This window comes from Schistocerca cancellata, chromosome 9 (assembly GCF_023864275.1).
Source record: "Schistocerca cancellata isolate TAMUIC-IGC-003103 chromosome 9, iqSchCanc2.1, whole genome shotgun sequence".
In the NCBI taxonomy this organism is placed as follows: Eukaryota; Metazoa; Arthropoda; class Insecta; order Orthoptera; family Acrididae; genus Schistocerca; species Schistocerca cancellata.
In genome coordinates this window covers 2410063-2434880 of record NC_064634.1, presented here as the reverse complement: position 1 = coordinate 2434880, position 24818 = coordinate 2410063, and the positions used below count along the sequence as shown (strand labels likewise).

Below are 24818 nucleotides of genomic sequence, written 5' to 3'. Positions count from 1 at the left end.
TAGCGTGTTCCGGTGCGCGATGCGCCAGCCTCACGGCAGACGGCGGACGAAGGCTGGCCGGCGCGCTATGCAGGTGACACAGTTTTGCAACGAGCGTCGGTACGCGTGTACGTGCGCGGCAGCCATCAACAGCCAGAACGCAGCACTAGCAGAATGAGGCAGGCGCGGACCGCGTGTGGTGCAGTTGCCCTAGCCAACTCATCGAGAAGGTTCCAGTAAACACGGCGCCGCGTAGCCGGTGGATCCAGCAGCATCCTACACTATTTAAGGGCATCAGAGGTGGTCGTCGGCTCCTCTGTTATGCCAGTCCTGCCTGGATATCTGCCCCCCCCCCCCCCAAATTCTATAAGTCTCTCCAAATCCTTGAGCGTCATGCACTCCACCTCGGCTTCCGTATACGCCTCCCGTCCTCCACGGGGATCCTCTATGATCTCATTCCTTTCCCCCATCTGCTCCTATTCGTCGAACATATCCGCATCCTCTACACCTCCCGCCGTCTTGAACCCCCTCACCCCCTGGTTGCTCCTCTCCTCTCCCATCCCCGCCCCCTGCCACGTCTTCACTGTTGTGTCCCCCCTACCCTCCATCTCTACACCCTACATCTCGTTTCCCAAGGTCGCTTCCATCAACTCCCCCTCCCGGATGATGCCCTCTCTCCCTCCATTTATCCCTCCTATCAACTCTGATCCTCACTCCCCCTGCTTTCCTCTGTCCTTTTCCCGGGCTCCCTCTCCCCCCCTTCCATCCCCTTTCTTCCCCACCTCCCCTCTCTTTGCCCAGTTCTCTCCCCCACGTCCTTTTACTTTTCCCTCCTCTGCCTCCTCTCATTCTCTCTTGCGTCTGCCCTTCTCCCCCTTTATTAGTCCTCTCCCTCCTTGGTTTCCCCCCCTTTTCGTTTTTTCCTCTCCTCCCTCCTTGTTTTTCCCCTACTCCAGGTCCCCCCCCCCCCATCTGCCTCGGGTCGGGAGTGCCATCTTTGTGCCGCCTTTCGTGCAGTGTTTTACAGTGTGTTTTTCCAGTGCGTGCTCCGTGTTGTGTCTTTTGAGACGTGTAGCGAACAGCCATCATACTGTCGCTGGGTGTGCTTTTTATTACTTGCGAACAGAAACCAGACTGTCGCCATGTTTTTTAATTGTGTGTCTACTGTGTTACTTGTCTGATTCCTGTGTCTTTTATCTACATTGCCAACCCCCTTTGCTTTCTGTTTTAACTTTCCGCAATTTTACGCCATTTTTCACTTTAAATCGCCATTTTGTCGCCTGTTTTTCCTTGTTTCTTTCTTCTTCCTTTATTTAAAAACAAGTCTGTAGGCTGTAGAGCAGCGTAGTAAGCTGCTGCCTGCCCGCCCCCTTTGGGGGGAATTGAAAATCAATAAAGAAAAAAAAAAAAAAGGTCGCCGGCATCGGTTCGACCGACTGGGCGTTCGGTCGCTGTTACGTCGTCGTCATCAGTGACATTGTCCCCGAGGCCCGGCCGGCGGAGGGCGTTGCCCGCTGCCGCACCGGCGACTCCCGGCGTCGTCACGGGCCACAGCGTCTGCAGGAGGTGTGCTGGGCCGGGCCTCGTGCCGCTAACCCCCTACCGCCTGCGCAGCCGCTGACCGAGCGCGGCGTTGCGTTCTCCGGCCTGCGAGCATCAGCACGTCTCCACCACGACACGAGCGGTGGGGCTGAGCTACCGGAAAACCTATTGTAAGAACCAACAATGAAGAGGAAGATCGCTAAAAACAGCCACCTTCTTCTGCCCAGCCGCGCCCTACAACCCTGACCACGCCACCTACTCATCCTATTACACATCAGTTCAGTTCTACTGCCAGTGGGGTGGGCAACTCTGAACGCAGACAACACACATTCAAAGATGGTTGAGGGTGGAAAGGTTAGTTCGCTCAAATACCGAAACTCATCCAGAACTAACTGTCAGTGTCATTAAGGGATTGTTTAGTGTTTCTTTCTTCGATAACTTAACGGCGGCTACAATTTTGCTTCAGTTGCTGTATTTAATATGATATTCTTGCAGTCTGAATCAGTATAGGCACTGCGGTCACAGCCGAGAGCTCTTTACTAGAAGCCTCAGGAAGGAGTGCGAGGAGGAACCGGAAGACATAGTCACTCGCACAGTGATGTAGTGTGCAATGCATCAGCGATGTATTGTTGACGGATTGTTTACACTTCAAGCACATACAGCAGCCGTATAAACGCGATGTATACGAAACATAGCAGAAGAAATTCTGATATTGGAAGCTTCATACATTTGTTTCGTCCATTCCACACTACCACTACTGACACTACTAGCCATTAAAATTGCTACACCAAGAATAAATGCAGATGATAAACGGGTATTCATTGGACATATATATTGTACTAGAACGGACATGTGATTACAGTTTCACACAATTTGGGTGCATAGATCCTGAGAAATCAGTACCCAGAACAACAACATCTGGCCTTAATAACGGTCTTGATACGCCTGGGCATTGAGTTAAACAGAACTTCGTCGGCGTGTACAGGAACAGCTACCCATGCAGCTTCAACATGATACCCCAGTTCATCAAGAGTAGTGATTGGCGTATTGTGACGAGCAAGTTGTTCGGCCACCATTGACCAGACCTTGCAGCACTCGGACAATTTCTGTATCCAGAAAGGCCCGTACAGGACCTGCAACATGCGGTCGTGCATTATCCTGCTGAAATGCAGGGTTTCGTGGGAATCGAATGAAGGGTAGTGCCACGGGTCGTAACGCATCTGAAATGTAACGTCCACTGTTCAAAGTGCCGTCAGTGCGAACAAGAGGTGACCGAGATGTGTAACCATTGGCACCCCATACCATCACACCGTGTCGATACGCCAGTATGGCGATGACGAATACACGCTTCCAATATGAGTTCGCCGCGATGTCGCCAAACATGGATGCGACCATCATGATGCTGTAAACAGAACTTGGATTCATCCGAAAAAATGACGTTTTGCCATTCGTGCACCCAGGTTCGTCATTGAGTACACCATCGCAAGCGCTCCTGTCTGTGATGCAGCGTCAAGGGTAACCGCTGCCACGGTCTTACACGAGGCATCACAATAACGTTTCACCAGGCAACGCCGATCAACTGCTGTTTGTGTATGAGAAATCGGTTGGAAACCTTCCTCATGTCAGCACGTTGTAGGTGTCGCCACCGGCGCCAACCTTGTGCGAATGCTCTGAAAAGCTAATCATTTGCATATCACAGCATCTTCTTCCCGTCTGTTAAATTTAGCGTCTGTAGCACGTCATCTTCGTGGTGTAGCAATTTTAATGGCCAGTAGTGTAAAAATAGATTGATGTTCTACATTTGCATCAAAAATTGAACCAGGTTTTTGCTTGGTTGCGTCTTCAGTACAGTAATTTGGTTACTTCCCGGATAAACGCTTACTCGCTTTCCACCTGAAAAATGTGATTTCTGTGTTTACATTCGTTATTACAGCTTGCTACGAAGACGTCCTTTTCATTGTTTTTCGTTTGCCACCCTTCAGCAGGACAGGTAAATTTGCTTCTGCATGAAAGCGAGCCTTCGAAATGCCGTGTACTGTGGTAACTTTTCTGTGAACACTTTTCTCTACCTCAGCTGTCAGTAGTTTAGCGCCAGAGGTTTACAGTGTGTCGCTGAATAGAGCATTTCAAGTCAAAAACTTTGGAAGCGGTTGAATCATTTCAGACCCTGTATTTTATACATGTTTCTGTGTTTTTTGATACAAGGAATCAACATAAAGTGGGTTAGTGTATGTTGATAAAACGCCCTGTGTAAATCAAGTTTCAAATGGATAGGTAGTCCTTCTGATCTCTCGAAAGAGAGATGGGCTATTTGTGATATGTAGATATGATGTCTTCGCTGTTCCTGTACGACGTCATACTAGCGTAACAGGCGACGATTTTGCCCCAGAAGATGACAACTCTTGAGCGGAGCGCTCCCCTTGGTGTCTGTGGCCACCATCACTAACACACTCACACACATCAACATCCATTCGATGTACTTCAAGTAAGTTAGACTATACATTGAGTACTTTGAATTCTTTTCCACGATCTTATATTTTATCATATCTTAATGTTCTACACTAAGTTTTGTAACACCTGACCGATAATTTATTATTTTTATTCTCGCTTTGACTTGTAGAAACCTTTATTATTACTTTTGTGCTTTCAAATGTTTGATTAATTCTACTGGAGGAATGATGTTAAATTAAGGCTCCCTTTGTAAGATTCCATTACATGACATTACATTACTACTTCTTCCATAGATCATGAATACATTTCAAAATGTCATTAATTTTTTAATTTTTAATTTTTAATTTTTTTATTTTCTTAAATTAATTTTTTTTTTACAATTACTACTCCATACCTAAAAATACATCTATTGAGTAGAAGGAGTTGTCATTCAGGAATTCTTTTAATTTGTTTTTAAATGTTGGTTGGCTATCAGTCAGACATTTAGTGCTGTTGGGCAAATGACCAAAGATTTTTGTGGCAGCACAATTCACCCCATTCTGCATCAAAGTCAGATTTAGCCCAGAATAGTGAAGATCATCCTTTCTTCTAGTGTTGTAGCTATGCACTTCGCTGTTATTTTTGAATTGGTATTGTTATTAATAACAAATTTCATAAGTATATATATATATATATATGTTTTGAAGGTACTGTGAATATCCTGAGATCCTTAAATAAATGTCTGCAAGGTGACTGGGTGGGCTCCTGCTATTGCTGTGATTATACGATTTTGTACAACGAATACTTTTTCTCTTAATGATGAGTTACACCAAAATATGATGTCATATGAAAACAGTGAATGAAAATAGGCGCAGTAGATTAATTTATTGATACGTTTATCACCAAAATTCGCAATAAGCCTAATAGTGTAAGTAGCTGAACCTAACCATTTCAGAATATCATCAGTGTGTTTCTTCCAATTCAATTTCTCATCAGTAGATACACCCAGGTATTTTGGATATTCTGCCATAGCAACAGACTTCTGTTCTAAGTCTATATTTATCAATGTTGTTATCTCATTTATTGTCAGAATTGAATATACTGTGTCTTCTCAAAATTTAGTGAAAGTCCATTTGCAGAGAACCACTCAATAATTTTCTAAATGGCTTTATTTACAACTTCCTCAGCCGATTCTTGTTTGTTGGGTGTGAGTACTATACTTGTATCATCAGCAAAAAGAACTAGCTTTGTATCTTCATGAATATAGAGTGGCAAGTCATTATTATACACAAAGAACAGTAAGGGACCCAAGACTGAATCCTGTGGGACACCATTCTTGATACCTCCCCAATTAGAGGACTCTGCTGAGTTTTGCAGATTATCGATACTATTAAATTCAAACTTCTGCATCGTACCAGCTAAATATCAATTAAACCATTTGTGCACTGTCTGACCCATAACACAATACGTAAGCTTATCTAGAAGAATTTCATTATTCACACAGTCAAAAGCCTTTGAGAAATCACAAAATATCCCAATGAGTGACATTCAGTTATTGAAAGCCTTTAATATTTGATCAGTGAATGCATAAATAGCATTTTCTGTTAAACAGCCTTTCTGAAAACCAAATTGACATTATGTTAGTACTTCATTTTTACAAATATGTGATACTGCTCTGGAGTACATCACTTTTTCAAGAATTTTGGATAAAACTGTCTGCAGTGAGACTGGGTGGTCGTTGTCAGCCTCAGACCTATCCCCCTTTTTTATGCAATGGTTTAACGACAGTGTATTTCAGTCTATCTGAAAAAAATGTGCTGTTTCAGTAGGCTACTACATATGTGGCAGAGAATCCTACTTACCTGTTGGGAACAAGCTTTTAGTACTCTTTTGGAAATGCCAACAATTACATGTGAGCTTTTATTTTTGAGTGAATTTACTATTTTCCTAATTTAAGAGGAGAGGTGGGTTGAATTTCAGTTTTGTCAATTTGCATAGGTATTGTTTCTTCGATATACTGCATTGCATTTTCTCTGCAATACTTAAAAATGGTTATTAAAAATGTTTTCTACTTCTGACTTCTTGTTAACAAACTTTTCATTGAGTTTGATATAAATACAGTCTTCCTGTGCTCTCAGTTGCCCTGTTCCCCTTTTGACAATATTCCAAACTGCTTTAATTATATTATCAGAGGTGCTAATATTACACATAATGCACTTACTTCTGGACTTTTTAAATATATTTTCTTAATGCAGTGCAGTAGTTTTTATAATGGTTAAATGTTTCTCGATCATTACTCCTAGCTGCAAGACACATTTCCCTTTTCTGTTTACAAGATATTTTTATCCCTTTTTGAGACATACCTTTTTAGGTGGTTTCTTACAAGTATGTTTCACTGTTTTCTTAGGGATAGCGTTTCCAGATATACACACATAGGTATCATGAAACAGGTTAAAGTTTAAATTAGCATGAGATTCCCTATACATCTCATCGCAGGTAACTGTTGCAAGCTTTCCCTACAATTTTCATTAGTTAAATCGTTAACAGAATGCACGATTGTGGAGGATTGTTTTGTTTTACTACGTGGAGCAATGTCAGTACAGTAACTAGTGTAATTATCTGTGCATCATTATCAGACAGACCATTCTTAACAGGAAAAGATTTTATTTGATTAAATGCATCTTGGTCTGTGAAAACATTATCTATCATTGTGCTTCTTTCCTGTACCACACGAGTAGGAAAATCAATAACAGACGTCAAACTGAAAGACCCAAGCAATACTTCAAGATAAAGCTTTCTATCACACTCTTTCAGCAAATCTACTCTGTAATCCCCATAGAAATGGTTCAAATGGCTCTGAGCACTATGGGACTTAATTTCTGAGGTCATCAGTCCCCTAGAACTTAGAACTACTTAAACCTAACTAACCTACGGACATCACACACACCCATGCTCGAGACAGGATTCGAACCTGCGACCGCAGCGGTCGCGCGGTTCCAGACTGTAGCGCCTAGAACCGCTCGGCTACGGGCGGCGAAATCCCCACAAACAATAATTTGCTTTCTTCTGTCTGACAGATAGCACAAGAAAGAATACAATTTTTTTTTCAAAAGTAGTTAATAATTTCCCACATGGGACCTATACATGACAACAATTATAAAAGTACCATTATTTAGTTTAAGCTCAGATGCACTTGCTTCTGTATGTTGCTCTACACAAATTTTTTTAGTTTCTAAATTTTTCATGCTCTGACAGATTTCAAGATATATGGCAACTCCTCCTCTCTCCATAGTGTGTCCTCTTACATGTGGTGAAAGCTTACATGCACCTACATTTACCATTCCCTTATCTGTGACTAATGATGTTCAGAGAGGCGTAGTAGATCTATTCCACCCTAAATGTTCTAAACAAACAAGAAGCTCATCTACTTTGTTTTTTAATCTCCTGATAATTTTATGTAATATTCTAACATTATTTTTCATTGTGCTTTAATGAGAATCTTGTAACATACTAACATTATTTTTCTGTATTTTTACGAGAATCTTGTGATATTTTAACATCTCTAGTACCTGCCTGTCTGAGCTTCTCATTAAGCTTAATTTCATTCTATGTTGAATCACTGGACACTGATCTTAGACTGAAGAAGAAGTACTCCCATGAGTTTCAGTGCCCCCTCCTTAAAGGTTTTGCTATCATTCCGGCCAGTTTAAATTTCCCTTTCCTATTGAGATGCAGGCCATGTCTTGTGAAGTCCCACCTACCAAACCATCAACAGGAACCAAGCACCGTAGCCATCTGAAGCAGCTGATGTAGCTCCACATTGACCCTCCTAACAGAGGTGTTCAGTTGAGACCGATGTTAATGTGACGTGTTAATGTGATAATTTCGAACGTATCTTTTTCGCCCATGAAGTTAACTCGTATTTTGATGTGCTGATAAACTAACAAACACGTGGAACGCCAGAATATGTATTTAATAAGCAAGGCCTTAATTGATAAGCACGTAATGGAGTTTGATGAATAGTTCTGACGTTGGTTTTCGGCTACTTTTCGTGCTAAATACGTATAAAGTGAGGTCGCATAACCCAACAGTTTGGATTAGGAACGCACTTGTTAATGTTGCGCTTCCACACCATCAGGCCACATCAATGTGGAAAACATTAGGGTTGAAAAAGCACCAGTACCGTTTGCCGCTTCGGATCACACTCAAATTTCGTTAATTGGATTCGAAAGGGAGACAAAAGTTGCGGTGCCCTCCAGAAGGGTGCGGTCACGTCGAGTGCGGATGCACCCCCACAGTGTCACTAGAGAAGGGCTGAAACGTCCGAGGGAGTCAGCGCTGTCAAAAGTTTGTCAATAACGTCTTCTTGTAGCTCAACACACTGCGACCTGTCGTTTTAAAAGGCGAAATGTCTGGGAATCAACTCCCCAGGGAAAGGGATCGTTTCATTGTCACCATTTATGCCGCCCACTCAGGCGTTTTCGAGTCTATCCTGAGCGTCTGTGTGTCTGAAATGTTTCCCGGGGCCAGCCACGAGGAAAAAGTAACTTGAACGCTGGGCGCTGAGGTTCCGACCTCCATTGCAGAGGCGTCAAGAGAGTGGGGTCAAATGTGGGTAAGATGGGGCTGTGGCGACCTCCCCACTGTGGGAAACGTCCACAGTGGCTTTGGGCATAATTGTGGCGAACTGTGGTGCCGGTGTGACATCATTAACCCACCTTACAGCTCAAGTGAACTTCCGAGTTGTGCTCCCCTTTTTTTTTTTTTCTTTCCAAACATATGCGTCGGAGTGAGAGACGACTGCAATGTTTAGTGAAAGTGATGTTTTAACATCGCTGGGCAGTGAGCAGAAGGCTGCTGCCTTCTTGCCCCACACCGCCTCGGCCACGGCGTCTGGTTCGTCGCCGTGCAGTCAGCGCACCGACTCGGCGTTTCTGCTACATCTACATCTACATTTATACTCCGCAAGCCACCCAACGGTGTGTGGCGGAGGGCACTTTACGTGCCACTGTCATTACCTCCCTTTCCTGTTCCAGTCGCGTATGGTTCGCGGGAAGAACGACTGTCTGAAAGCCTCCGTGCGCGCTCTAATCTCTCTAATTTTACATTCGTGATCTCCTCGGGAGGTATAAGTAGGAGGAAGCAATATATTCGATACCTCAACCAGATACGCACCCTCTCGAAACCTGGACAGCAAGCTACACCGCGATGCAGAGCGCCTCTCTTGCAGAGTCTGCCACTTGAGTCTGTTAAACATCTCCGTAACACTATCACGGTTACCAAATAACCCTGTGACGAAACGCGCCGCTCTTCTTTGGATCTTCTCTATCTCCTCCGTCAACCTGATCTGGTACGGATCCCACCCTGATGCGCAATACTCAAGTATAGGTCGAACGAGTGTTTTGTAAGCCACCTCCTTTGTTGATGGACTACATTCTCTAAGGACTCTCCCAATGCATCTCAACCTGGTACCCGCCTTACCAACAATTAATTTTATATGATCATTCCACTTCAAATCGATCCGCACGCATACTCCCAGGTATTTTACAGAAGTAACTGCTACCAGTGTTTGTTCTGCTATCATATAATAATACAATAAAGGATCCTTCTTTCTATGTATTCGCAATACATTACATTTGTCTATGTTAAGGGTCAGTTGCCACTCCCTGCACCAAGTGCCTATCCGCTGCAGATCTTCCTGCATTTCGCTACAATTTTCTAATGCTGCAACTTCTCTGTATACTACAGCATCATCCGCGAAAAGCCGCATGGAACTTTCGGCACTATCTACTAGGTCATTTATATATATTGTGAAAAGCAATGGTCCCATAACACTCCCCTGTGGCACGCCAGAGATTACTTTAACGTCTGTAGACGTCTCTCCGTTGAGAACAACATGCTGTGTTCTGTTTGCTAAAAACTCTTCAATCCAGCCACACAGCTGGTCTGATATTCCGTAGGCTCTTACTGTGTTTATCAGGCGACAGTGCGGAACTGTATCGAACGCCTTCCGGAAGTCAAGAAAAATAGCATCTACCTGGGAGCCTGTACCTAATATTTTCTGCTGTGTGTGTGTGTGTGTGTGTGTGTGTGTGGTGCCCCGGTTCTCCTGTGGACTTCCGAGCTGTGGCCTCTTTCTTTTCCGCACGTGTCGTCGCCTTGCTGTTTGAACCGTCACAGAGCCCGAGGGTGACGTCACAGGACGTCACGCTTATGCGCTATTACAAAGGAAAGTTGTTGGCGCTTTTGAGCCAAATTTCAGACTCAAGTTTCCTAGTGGGAGGCAAGTACGGGATACCGAAAAAGTGGTGTTTTAATTCTGTTGCGTAGTGTATCATGTCGTCAAGTTTTGGAGCGTGGTTGATACGACGAGTGTGTCTTGCTAACAAGGTGAACGCTCGGAAGCCATCGTAATCGCGAAACAAGTGAAGTATCACCGCGCAGCTGTGACTTTTCTTTATTCTTTGTACAGGTTCTCCGTGGGTCTGCATGAACACGAATCAGCCGCTCAAAGCGCGCTTTACCGTACACGGCGGAGCAGCTGTATCGTCTACCAAGTTGGAGTCTTATGGTCTGTCTTTGCTAGCGGAACGTATTTATTGCATTTCCTGTCTGAATTTTTTCTTCTACAGTCATATAATTTCTGTGGTTTTTGTTACCCGTTTGAAAACGCGCTACATTACATTCGCAGCAGTATTTGATATTGAATACTTTAAAACGCCTAACGAAATTGACTCATTTGACGACGAGGTTAGTTTACGGACCAACACATTCCACATTCTGTAATTTTCAGTGCCATAGGGTCCGCAGCTGCGATGAATTTTTTGAAAGATTTCTTGCAGCCTTCAGCTGCCATTCTCTTTATTTCCTGCACGATTGTACAATTCCGGCCTTACGCCATTTCCAAGTATTTTATGGTTCATCTTGTAGTGGCACATTATGTCACATACGCCGTTGCTCCTATGACGTCATGTTATGCTCATATAATAAATCCGAGGTGTTGGCGCTACTTTAGGAGCACGTTACTTCCGTGCAGCGGTTGCAAAGCTAAAATAGCGTGAGGACCTCGGATTTATTTTATGAACATAACATGACGTCATAGGAGCAACGACGTATATGACATAATCTGCTACTAAAAAATCATCCATAAAATACTTGAAAATGGGCGAAGGCCGATTTTGTACAATCCTGCAGGAAATAAACAGAATGGCAGCTGAAGGCTTCCAGAAATCTTTAAAAAAAATCCACCTTCTCCCTTAAGATACAGACGAAAACGAATTAGGCACACAAACCGTTGTCGAAAACGAGCAAAGGACTCTGTTAAAAAAAATACCGTAGCTAAAAGGGTGGAGTTTCCTCATGTTAATCAATGTATACTTTCGCAAGAATTTTACTGTTTGAGGATTTCTTCTTACCATGTGCACCAGTTTAAATAAGCATACAGATTTTTAATAATGAGAAAGACATCCCGTAAGTGAAACCAAATGATCTACGTAGAACTGTTCCGTGTGTGAAGCTAGTAAATGCGTATGGACTTGGAGGTATTTCAATAAGAAGGATTTAAGCCAGAAGGAGTGGCAGAGGGAACTCATTTTAATGAGGTACTGTAAGAGAAAGCTAATCAACACAGAATGTATACAATGGCTAAAATTATAAAAATTCATGAAACAACATATCCAGATTCGTTAAGCTACTGTCATCAGGGCTCACCTGGGGCAGCTTCTTTGGCTGCCTGACGTGCAGCCCACCAACTTCCACCATGCTCGGTACAAGTGGCCGAGGACATCCGTGGGCGAAGTGATAGTTAACCAGGAGGAGCGACGTCTGCCTCTCGATTTCCGACAGTGAAGGTAGTGACGGATCCTTCAGATACGTCTGTAAAATTGAATCCAGCCTCGGCAGATACACAAACTGTCGGGCGATTTTTCCTACTATCCCAACAAGTGTATTCTGAAGTCTCTCGAGAAAACTCATGTGCGTGCCAAACTCGAGGAATGGATTCGGCACGTAAGAATACGGGAACGGATTTCCCACCGTGTCGGCCATCCAGTCCGTTCCCCCGAAGGAAGACAGAACGATCACAGGTGCTTTCAGACCATGAGCGTATCCGTGTAGGCATTCTGTGAAGATATTCTCCAAAACAATGACGTCAAATTTTTTGCCCGACTTGTGCAACTTCTGTACATTTTCGTCTTTCAGAAATCCGTGACACGTTTTTTCAGCAAATTCTAAGAACTGTTTCATCAAGTCCAAGACTCCCGTCGCCACCTCTTCGAATGCGTTGAGATCGCCTGAAAAGAAAAAGACACAGTCAGCTGAAGTGCGTCGCTTGTGCAACCAGGCTAGATGTCTAGTTTGAAAAACGACCAAGTGCTCCGTTGTTAAAACTCTAATTCCTTACAAGTAGTGGGCTCTACTCATACTCCCTGCAAGTTCACTTTGATACACTACCGGCCATTAAAATTGCTACACCACGAAGATGACGTGCTACAGACGCGAAATTTAACCGACAGGAAGAAGATGCTGTGATATGCAAATGATTAGCTTTTCAGAGCATTCACACAAGGTTGGCGCCGGTGGCGACACCTACAACGTGCTGACATGAGCAAAGTTTCCAACCGATTTCTCAAACACAAACAGCGGTTGACAGACGTTGCCTGGTCAAACGTTGTTGTCATACCTCGTCTAAGGAGGAGAAATGCGTACCATCACGTTTGCGACTTTGATAAAGGTCGGGTTGCTGCCTATCGCGATTGCGGTTTATCGTGTCGCGACATTGTTGCTCGCGTTGGTCGAGATCCGACGACTGTTAGCGGAATATGGAATCGGTGGGTTCAGGAGGGTAATACGGAACGCCGTGCTGGATCCCAACGGCCTCGTATCACTAGCAGTCGAGATGACAGGCATCTTACCCGCATGGCTGTAACGGATGGTGCAGCCACGTCTCGATTCCTGACTCAACAGATGGGGACGTTTGCAAGACAACAACCATCTGCACGAACAGTTCGACGACGTTTTCAGCAGCATAGACTATCAGCTCGGAGACCATGGTTGCGGTTACCCTTGACGCTGCATCACAGACAGGAGCGCCTGCGATGGTGTACTCAACGACGAACCTGGGTGCCCGAATCGCAAAACGTCATTTTTTCGGATGAATCCAGGTTCTGTTTGCAGCATCATGATGGTCGCATCCATGTTTGGCGACATCGCTGTGAACGCACACTGGAAGCGTGTATTCGTCATCGCCATACTGGGGTATCACCCGGCGTGATGGTATGGGGTGCCATCGATTACACTTTTCAGTCACCTCTTGTTCGCATTGGCAGCACTTTAAACAGTGGACGTTACATTTCAGATGTGTTACGACCCGTGGCTCTAGCCTTCATTCGATCCCTGCGAAACCCTACATTACGGCAGGATAATGCACGACCGCATGTTGCAGGTCCTGTACGGGCCTTTCTGGATACAGAAAATGTTCGACTGCTGCCCTGGCCAGCACATTCTCCCGATCTCTCACCAGTTGAAAACGTCTGGTCAATGCTGGCCGAGCAACTGGCTCGTCACAATACGCGTCACTACTCTTGATGAACTGTGGTATGGTGTTGAAGCTGCATGGGCAGCTGCACCTGTACACGCCATCCAAGCTCTGTTTGACTCAAAGTCCAGGCGTCTCAAGGCCGTTATTAGGGCCAGAGGTGGTTTTCTGGTTACTGATTTCTCAGGATGTATGCATCCAAATTTTGTGAAAATGTAATCACATGTCAGTTCTAGTATAATATATTTGTCCAATGAATACCAATTTATCATCTGCATTTCTTCTTGGGGTAGCAATTTTAATGGGCAGTAGTGTATTATGCCGCTAATCTGCCCGTAGACTGTTTAAATCGATACCAGAACAGCAGTTACTTCCATAAGCGGCTTTGCTCAGTAATTGTTTCTTAAATGGTTCAAATGGCTCGGAGCACGATGGGACTTAACTTCTGAGGTCATCAGTCCCCAAGAACTTAGAACTACTTAAACTTAACTAACCTAAGAACATCACACCCATCCATGCCCGAGGCAGGATTCGAACCTGCGACCGTAGCGGTCGCGCGCTTCCAGGCTGCAGCGCCTATGACCGCACGGCCATTGTTTCTTAAAAAGCTCAATATACAGATTATACCTTGAATGAAAGCTACCACATTGATACTTCACTATGTCCACGCCCGTGCAATATATTGACTGAATTTCTTCGTTAGCCGACCTTACGAGAAGCGTTCAAAAGGCAATTCAAGAGATTTTTTTTGGAAAGGAGGTTGGTATTGCTCAGGAGTCCAGTACCCCAAGCTTTAGGCTAAAGAACCGCTACAATCTCCGGTCAATGCGACGGCTTCACGCCACCTTACTGAGGGGGGAGGGGGGGGGGGAGCTCTATACACGCACGGTACCACTCTACTGGTCGACGTCAGAGCCAACATCCTGCTGCGTCAGTAACCTCCCCATCATCCTCGTACTGCTTCGCGCAGAATGCATCCTTCATTGGACCACACAGATGGAAGTCGGAAGATGCGAGATCCCGACTGGATGGTGGCTGAGGGAGAACAGTCCAATGAAGTGCTGTCAGCTCCTTTTGTGTGTACAGACTTGTGTGAGGCGTTGCACTTTAACACGCATAAGATATTTCTGCAATTTTTTCGAGGGAACCACAGTACACTTCAGAGTTCATCGTTGCACCATGATGGAGGATATCAAACAGATTAACTCTTTCGCAGCCCGAAAAGACCGTCGCCATGATAAGGATCAGGACCCAACTTTTTCTGCGGAGAAGAGGTGGTGTGGAGCTGCTTCATGGGTTGCCGTTTTGTTCGCCTCGTATCGCTCGACCGTTCGTCCCTGGTAGCTGAGTGGTCAGCGCGACGGAATGTCATACCAAACGTCCCGGGTTCGATTCCCGGCTGGGTCGCAGATTTTCTCCGTTCAGGGACTGGGTGTCGTGTTGTCCTCACCATCATAATTTCATCCCCGTCGACACGCAAATCGCCGAAGTGGCGTCAACTCGGAAGACCTGCACCAGGCGGACCGCCTACCCGACGGGAGGCCCCAGCCACTCGGCATTTCCATTTCCAACGCTCAACCAGTTCCGCACAGAAGTTCCCTCGTTGCTCTTTATGGTCTTCCCTTAGGAAGTGAGAAACCAGCGGACACAAATGTTCAGTACTTCTTATAGAGGCGTCCAGTTGAGGAGCGAGGTGGCCGATTGTGATCCATCGATCACTTCGGATGAGAGTGTGCACACGTTCCAACTTTGCGGGATTCACAGCTGAGTGCGACAGGTCGGCAAGCGAGAGATGGAACAGGTTTGCGTGACCTCGTTGCGATGATGGCAGAAGCCTCACCCAACGATTCACCGTGCTTTTATTCACTGCCAGGTCTCGGCAGGTATTCACCAAACGCCTACGGATATCTGCGACGCTCTGGTTTTCCGCCAAAAGAAACTCCGTGACAGATTTCCGCTTGGAACACCCCTCCGGTACAGAAGCCATTTTGAAGGCTGCGTATGGCGCCGCCACCGATCGGAACTTCACGAAACTGTAGCGGCCAAGGCGTGAATATCTCACGGTGTGCCAAAACAAATTCTGCATTTGTCAACCCAAACTGGAGGAGATAAAATGTGTTGCATTGCTTTTTGAACAACCCTCGCATTTTCAGTACAGAATAAACCCACTCCTACAGACGACAAATGGTCGAAGCACTTGTTGGCTGTTAGGTATTTGTAACGTTAATATTACTTTTCAGTTGAAGACTGTAACAAGTTATGCACAACGGACTGTTTGCAATGACTGCGTGCACAGCCTTTGGTCAACCGCAGGCCTGATTCACATACTTACTCAAAAGGGAGTAGTCCTCTGCGAAAATTTGAAATTGTCTTTTTTATGCTTAATACTTTCTCCGAGATGTCTACTTTATTGCAGTGTTCATCTCAAACTTGCCAAACAGTCTATTGTCGAGTTACAAGACGATTTGTGAAAAAGTACCTCCAAAAACCATTCATAGTGGGAAAAACATACTCGACACATAATTTCAACGAAGGGCCGACAGGCGTTATGAAAATTATGAACGTGCTTGAATTTGAGGTCAGACCATCCTGGTACAAACTCTGCACGGAAGCGGACGGAAAGCGTATCCAGCGAGCAGGGCATCGGATGGTGACGGAAGTTGTCAAAGACGCCCGCAAGGCCGCCAGTGGTCACGGAGATCTGGAGGGACTGCTGTACGGTCCAGCGGTCGCTGACTTCAGGTATGTTCCTCTCGAAAATATGTGTTTCAAATTGCCGGTAAGCACAACTCGAGAATTGTACATACCATTCTGGTTGGAGTTTGACGCCGCCATTCTAAATGGACCTGTTTTGCGATATCTTCAAAAGTCTGTTTTCGGTACACGCTTCAGTTTCGATTTTGTGGGCGAAGAAAGTGACATTTGTTTCAACAAGTCACCATTTTGTTAGAACTTAAAATTTTTCCAGTTATCCTGTGTATGCTGATAGAAAGTATATTGAAAATGACTTAAACAAAATTATTATGTTACAGGCCAAATAGGAGGGCTTAGGCAACTCCCGTCAGTAACCAATATTTCAGCTGCAATGGGTTCATTTGAAAAAAAAATGAAAATCACCTGTTTTTTCATACGTTCGAAGACGACAACCCCCCCCTTGAGCTCGCTGACCGCCTTGTCACGTGAAGCGACAGCAGCGCTCCTGGCTCCATTGCGTTCTCGCGAACATTTACATGCACATCCACGGGTGCAGCGGAGCTCGTGCATGGCAGCCAAGAGGTGTCGTACAGCGGTTGCAGACCACGCACACTCCTTCATGGCGATCATGTTTCCCGACAGCAGCGGCATTTTCCAGCAAGATAACGCGCCGTGTCACAAGGCCAGGAGTGTGATGGTGTGGTTCGAGGAACACAGTGGCGAGTCCCAATTGGTATGGTGCCCCCCTCCCCCCCTCCCCCCCACCCCAACACGCCAGATATTAAAGACATCTGTCATGTGATTGAATGTGGCGTCAGAGCTCCCAGGAATTTACGGGAATCAGGTGACATGTGTGTGCAGATGTGGCGCCATCTCCCTTCAGCAACCCACCCAGCCCTCACTGCTTTTATGCCACGATGCGTCGCCGCTGTTATCCCTGGCACAGGTGGACGTACTGGCTATTGGGTAGGTGGTCATAAAGTTGTCGCTGATCAGTGTAAATAAGGTAGTCCAAGTCGCTACAGATATACTGCTGTCATTTACAGCTGGTGAACGGAATTCAGACTTACTCAGTACCAGCTGGCTCATCACTGTCTCTCTGTAGTTAGGATCGATGTCATCTGGACCTGGATGAAGACTAGCTGTACTGACATTGTATCAGAAACATTAAAAGGCTCTCTGAATCGATGGCACAACGGATAGTTCTTAGAGTCTTTACAAAGCTGTGAGTTCATCTGACTGGTTTTGTGTTGGTCCACAAGTTCGTTCGCTTACTTATGCCACAACTGTCCGCATCGGTAGCTGAATGTTTAGCGTGGCAGAATGACGGGCAAGGCAAGGGCCCCGGCTTCGATTCCCGGCCAGGTTGCAGATTTTGTCCACTCGCCGTCTGGCCATTGCGTTGTCTTCATCAGCATTTCATTCTCATCGACACGCATGTCTCCGAAGCGGCTTCAACTGAGAACACTTGCGTCCGGCGACCAGTCTACCCGACGCGAGGACCTAGCCAAGCGCTAATTTCATTTCACCACAAATTAAGCCATCTGTACTATCAGTTTCATTGAAACACAAACGAGTTACTAACGACATTGCAAGCCAGGATTACTTTGACAGCTAAAGGCACTTACTTCCGAGGCTTTGGTATTAAAATACCAAAGCAAAATGACGAGCTTGTGAAAAAATCAGTTTGACTTTGTAACGCCAGACATACATATCCTCCTATTTCCATCATTGTACAATAATTTTTTTCCTTATTATGTTACCTGAAGATATGACACTTCTGTGTCTTTATATATTGTAATTCTTTTACTATATATATATATATATATATATATATATATATATATATATATATATATATATATATATATACTCCTGGAAATTGAAATAAGAACACCGTGAATTCATTGTCCCAGGAAGGGGAAACTTTATTGACACATTCCTGGGGTCAGATACATCACATGATCACACTCACAGAACCACAGGCACATAGACACAGGCAACAGAGCATGCACAATGTCGGCACTAGTACAGTGTATATCCACCTTTCGCACCAATGCAGGCTGCTATTCTCCCATGGAGACGATCGTAGTGATGCTGGATGTAGTCCTGTGGAAAGGCTTGCCACGCCATTTCCACCTGGCGCCTCAGTTGGACCAGCGTTCGTGCTGGACGTGCAGACCGCGTGAGACGACGCTTCATCCAGTCCCAAACATGCTCAATGGGGGACAGATCCGGAGATCTTGCTGGCCAGGGTAGTTGACTTACACCGTCTAGAGCACGTTGGGTGGCACGGGATACATTCGGACGTGCATTGTCCTGTTGGAACAGCAAGTTCCCTTGCCGGTCTAGGAATGGTAGAACGATGGGTTCGATGACGGTTTGGATGTACCGTGCACTATTCAGTGTCCCTTCGACGATCACCAGTGGTGTACGGCCAGTGTAGGAGATCGCTCCCCACACCATGATGCCGGGTGTTGGCCCTGTGTGCCTCGGTCGTATGCAGTCCTGATTGTGGCGCTCACCTGCACGGCGCCAAACACGCATACGACCATCATTGGCACCAAGGCAGAAGCGACCTTCATCGCTGAAGACGACACGTCTCCATTCGTCCCTCCATTCACGCCTGTCACGACACCACTGGAGGCGGGCTGCACGATGTTGGGGCGTGAGCGGAAGACGGCCTAACGGTGTGCGGGACCGTAGCCCAGCCCAGCTTCATGGAGACGGTTGCGAATGGTCCTCGCCGATACCCCAGGAGCAACAGTGTCCCTAATTTGCTGGGAAGTGGCGGTGCGGTCCCCTACGGCACTGCGTAGGATCCTACGGTCTTGGCGTGCATCCGTGCGTCGCTGCGGTCCGGTCCCAGGTCGACGGGCACGTGCACCTTCTGCCGACCACTGGCGACAACATCGATGTACTGTGGAGACCTCACGCCCCACGCGTTGAGTAATTCGGCGGTACGTCCACCCGGCCTCCCGCATGCCCACTATACGCCCTCACTCAAAGTCCGTCAACTGCAAATACGGTTCACGTCCACGCTGTCGCGGCATGCTACCAGTGTTAAAGACTGCGATGGAGCTCCGTATGCCACGGCAAACTGGCTGACACTGACGGCGGCGGTGCACAAATGCTGCGCAGCTAGCGCCATTCGACGGCCAACACCGCGGTTCCTGGTGTGTCCGCTGTGCCGTGCGTGTGATCATTGCTTGTACAGCCCTCTCGCAGTGTCCGGAGCAAGTATGGTGGGTCTGACACACCGGTGTCAATGTGTTCTTTTTTCCATTTCCAGGAGTGTATATATATATATATATATATATATATATATATATATATATATATATATATATATATATGACGATGTATAATTGGTTTATATTGTAAATATTATTTGTATTTTTACGCTGGGTCTGGCCTAGGGAAAACTATGCCATCGAACGATTACATCGATAGGTCGTGTGGAGAATCAGAGTGTTTAGGATATTTGGGAGTGTTAACTCTGTCACGTGGAGCGCGGGCAGAGAGAGAGTCTGGCTGGGGTGGTGCAGTGGAGCAGGTGTGTTGTGTGACGCTTCCGCATGTTCCACGCTTTCGGTGTTTGGCAGCATGTAATTGCACTCGATTTGCTATGATAGTTTCTGACACGGTGTCGCGGACGGGAAGCATTAGCTGGCGCACATCAAGAGCCCGTTTCGTCTGGTGACCATGTCGAGAAGAAGGCGCGCCAACATCCAGCTTCTGCAACAGCGACGGCCGACAATGAGTGACTGTCGCCACTTCCCCGATCGACGACTGCAAACCTTCAATCAACCAACAAGGAAGACTGGAAGCACGTAAAGTTTTAGAACTGTATGGCAGACTTCAGCTTTTCAAACTGTTAAATTTTTCTCAATAAATTACAGCAACGTAGCATGAACCTTTGTTGCTCATTGTCCCAATTGCATTACCAAGCAGGGTCCCTTCCTTTTCCGGAATGAACCCGAGTGTTGTTGAAATTCAAACGGCAGCATTAAAGTAATATCATTCGATTTCACTGCTTTAATTTCAAAGTTCAGTTAAAGTATTCATAGCTGGCTACAATATTTAGACTACACAAGCACAAATTACGAGTGCGAGTTTCGTTACCATATTTTAGCTTACCTGTGACTGCAGCCCAGCTTGGTACGTACTAAATTTTACTACTGTTAATTGTTCAGAATCATTTAATTCAAGTTCAAAGTTAAATCTCTTATTTCTAAATTGCGTAGATTCAAGTAGCTTTTGAAATGATTGTTGAGGTAGCCCAAGACTAACATTATTTTATTTTATTTCGTAGTGCTTCAGAAGCAAAGCTCACTATTAATTTCATTCACTAAATTAACTTTCAATTTTCCGGTTTTATTAATTCTTTTGCGAAATTAAGTCAGAGTGTAGCGAAATTAGTTACTTGTCACAAACATTCATTTTTCACACAACACGTGTCAACCTTAAGTCGCCACGCTTTTAGTGCTAATTTTATGTGCATTAACCTTTCTTTTTCAGTTATTATAGTAGTTGTCCATAGGACTGGCGATCGTAATTTTCCCCAAATCTAAAATATCTAATAAACGCTAGTTAATTGTTAACGTAACGACCGCACATTTACTTTCTTTATTAATTTTACGCTTTTCTCAAAATTAATTTCCGCCAATTTCATTTGCATTTTTCCTTTCATTTAGATGTAACCCTTTCCTCCCTCTTTACCGACGGATTAACTTCGGTGACGATTGCTTTTCCCAAATTTTCATTAGGTACACGCGGTTTAATTTTTCACTGTCATTAATGTCGATAAATGAGGGGGAGGTTACAACTTCCACAGAGACGTAGATAGTGTGCCAGGCAAGAAATTGTTTCCTCTGGTAACAGGTGCCTCCTACAGGCTGGAAAACAAAGTCGATTGTGACGACGTGTAAGACACATACCGTCTTCATTGATGGGGTTCGGTAGGAGGATCTCGGTCCAGTTGCCCGTGGTGCTGCCCTGGCTGGAGGGGTAGGTGGTGACGGCGGTGATGCGGTGGCCGCGCCGCTCCAGCGCCCTCAGGTACGTCTCCGCCAGCACCCACTGGCTGCGGCCCGCCGACTGGAAGAGGCCCAGCACCTCGGCCGCCTCCAGGGCTGGCACCAGCAACCCCGGCACCACAAACAGCGTCAGCAGCAGGCGCGCCCCCACCTGCAACCGCGGTGGACAGGGCCGTACGTACAGTAAACGCAACTACCGAACCGAATGTGCCGCATGCAGCGGGACTCGGAAAATACGTAGCTAATTAATTTGATGTGCTAAGCCAAAGATCCATTTGTGTCATATATTTAACATCGTTGATGTATTTTCGTTATCCAGTTACAAAAATTACCGAGTCTGTATAGCTTCCTGAATATCGTCTTCGTTCTTCTATCCACCTGCATGTAAGGACTAGAGATGGGTAGTTCGCGAACAAATGAGTGCCAAGGAATGGTTCACCAAGATGAACGACAGGACCGAGGAACGAATTCCAAGGAACGATCGGTTCATAGTTCACTTCGGTCGCAGCGGTCTACTCATAGTTCCCGGGAATGAGGAAAGATTGGTTCATAGTTCACATCGGTCGTGGCGGTCTACTTATAGTTCTCAGGAATGAGGAACAACCGGTTCATAGTTCACTTCGGTCGTGGCGGTCTATTTATAGTCCCCGGGAACGAGGAACGATCGGTTCATAGTTCACTTTGGTCGCAGCGGTCTACTCATAGTTCCCAGGAATGAGGAAAGATTGGTTCATAGTTCACATCGGTCGTGGCGGTCTACTTATAGTTCTCAGGAACGAGGAACACCCGGTTCATAGTACACTTCGGTCGTGGCGGTCTACTTATAGTTCCTGGGAACAAAGAACAATCGGTTCATAGTTCACTTTGGTCGCAGCGGTCTACTTATAGTTCCCAGGAACGAGGAACGATGGGTTCATAGTTCACTTCAGTCACAGCAGTCTACTTATAGTTCCCAGGAACGAGGAACGATCGGTTCATAGTTCACTTCGGTTGCAGCAGTCTACTTCCCGGGAACGAAGAACGATCGGTTCATAGTTCACTTCAGTCACAGCAGTCTACTTATAGTTCCCGGGAACGAGGAACGATTGGTTCATAGTTCACTTCGGTCGCAGCGGTCTACTTATAGTTCCTGGGAACGAGGAACGATCAGTTCATAGTTCACTTCGGTCGCAGCGGTCTACTCATAGTTCCCGGGAATGAGGAAAGATTGGTTCATAGTTCACTTTGGTCGTGGCAGTCTACTTATAGTTCTCAGGAACGAGGAACAACCGGTTCATAGTTCACTTAGGTCACGGCGGTCTATTTATAGTCCCCGGGAACGAGGAACGATCGGTTCATTGTTCACTTCGGAGGCAGCGGTCTACTTATAGTTCCCAGGAACAAGGAACGATCGGTTCATAGTTCACTTCGGTCGCAGCGGTCTACTCATAGTGCCCGGGAATGAGGAAAGATCGGTTCATAGTACACTTCGGTCGTGGCGGTCTACTTATAGTTCCCGGGAACAAAGAACAATCAGTTCAAAGTTCACTTTGGTCGCAGCGGTCTACTTATAGTTCCCAGGAACGAGGAACAATGGGTTCATAGTTCACTTCAGTCACAGCAGTCTACTTATAGTTCCCAGGAACGAGGAACGATCGGTTCATAGTTCACTTCGGTTGCAGCAGTCTACTTATAGTTCCCAGGAACGAGGAACAACCGGTTCATAGTTCACTTCGGTCGCAGCGGTCAACTTATAGTTCCCGGGAACGAAGAACAATCAGTTCATAGTTCACTTCAGTCACAGCAGTCTACTTATAGTTCCCAGGAACGAGGAACGATCGGTTCATAGTTCACTTCGGTCGCAGCGGTCTACTTATAGTTCCCGGGAACGAAGAACGATCGCTTCATAGTTCACTTCGCTCGTGGTGGTCTAGTCATAGTTCTCGGGAATGAGGAACGATTGGTTCATAGTTCACAGCGGTCACAGCGGTCTACTTATAGTTCCCGGGAATGAGGAACGATCGGTTCATAGTTCACTCCGGTCGCGGCGGTCTTCTTATAGTTCCCGGGACTGAAGAACGATCGGTTCATAGTTCACTTCGGTCGCAGCGGGCTATTTATAGTTCCCAGGGACAAGGAATGATGGTTCATAGTTCACTTCAGTCGTGGCGGTCTAGTCATAGTTCCCGGGAATGAGGAACGATTGGTTCATAGTTCACTTCGGTTGTGGTGGTCTACTTATAGTTCCCGGGAACAAGGAACAACCGGTTCATAGTTCACTTCGGTCGCAGCGGTCAACTTATAGTTCCCGGGAACGAAGAACAATCAGTTCATAGTTCACTTCGGTCGCGGAGGTCTAGACATAGTTCCCGGGAACGGTGAACGATAGGTTTGTAACGCCGGAAATGCATATCCTCCTATTTCCATCTATTGTACTATAAATTTGTTTTCCTTATTTCTGTTACCTGAATATATGACATTTCTGTGTCTTTACATATTGTAATTGTTTTACTGTTTGTATATATATATATATATATATATATATTTACGCATTTATGTCGATGTATAATTGGTTGTTTTGTAAATATTATTTGTATTTTTACGCTGGGTCTTGCGTAGTAAAAACTATGCTATCGAACGAATACGTAGATAGGTCGTGTGGAGAACCAAAGTGCTTAAGATCTTTGGTAGTGTTAACTCTGCCGCGTGGAGCGCGGGCAGAGCAGAGGGGGAGTCTGGCTGGGGTGGTGCAGTGGAGCAGGTGTGTTCTGTGAAGCTCCCGCGAGTTCCCGCGCTTTCGGGGTTTGGCAGCATGTAATTGCGCTCGACTTGCGATGATAGTTTCTGACATGGTGTCGCGGACGGGAAACATTAACTAGCGCACATCAAGAGCCCGTTTCGTCTGGTGACCGTGTCGAGAAGAAGGCGCGCCAACATCCAGCTTCTGCAACAGCGACGGCCGACAATGAGTGACTGTCGCCACCTCCTCGATCGACGGCTTCAAACCTTCAATCAACCAACAAGGAAGACTGGAAGCACGTAAAGTTTTAGAACTGTATGGCAGACCTCAGCTTTTCAAACTTTTAAAATTGTTGCATCACAAAATTACAGCAACTTGGCATGAATCTTTGTTGCTCATTGTCCCAATTGCATTGCCAAGCAGGGCCCCTTACTTTTCCGAAATGAGCCCGAGTGTCGTTGAAATTCAATCATTCGATTTCACTGCTTTAATTTCAAAGTTCAGTTAAAGTATTCATAGCTGGCTACAATACTTAGATTACACAAGCACAAATTAAGAGTGCTAGTTTTGTTACCGTATTTTAGCTTACCTGTGACTGCAGCTCAGCTTGGTACGTACTAAATTTTACTATTGTTAATTGTTCAGAATCATTTAATTCAAGTTGAAAGTTAAATCCCTTATTTCTAAATTGCGTAGATTCAAGTAGCTTTTGAAATGATTGTTGAGGTAGTCCAAGACTGACCGTATTTTACTGAATTTCGATGTGATTCAGAAACAAAGCTCACTATTAATTTCAGTCACTAAATTGACTTTCGATTTTCCGGTTTTATTAATTCTTTTGCTAAATTCAGTCAGAGTGTAGCGAAATTTATTACTTCTG

The 24818-nt window shown here is 45.6% G+C and overlaps 1 protein-coding gene across 1 annotated transcript in view; it reads right to left on the bottom strand.

Moving 5' to 3' along the window:
- The window catches only part of LOC126100667 (uncharacterized), a 210734-nt gene that overhangs the window by 164430 nt on the left and 21486 nt on the right, over positions 1 to 24818 (bottom strand). Inside the window, exons 2-3 of the mRNA XM_049911287.1 lie at positions 21121 to 21370; positions 11662 to 12242 (exon numbers count right to left, since the gene is read on the bottom strand). Coding sequence (XP_049767244.1) covers positions 11662 to 12242; positions 21121 to 21370 — 831 coding nt within the window. The remainder of the gene's footprint in view (positions 1 to 11661; positions 12243 to 21120; positions 21371 to 24818) is intronic.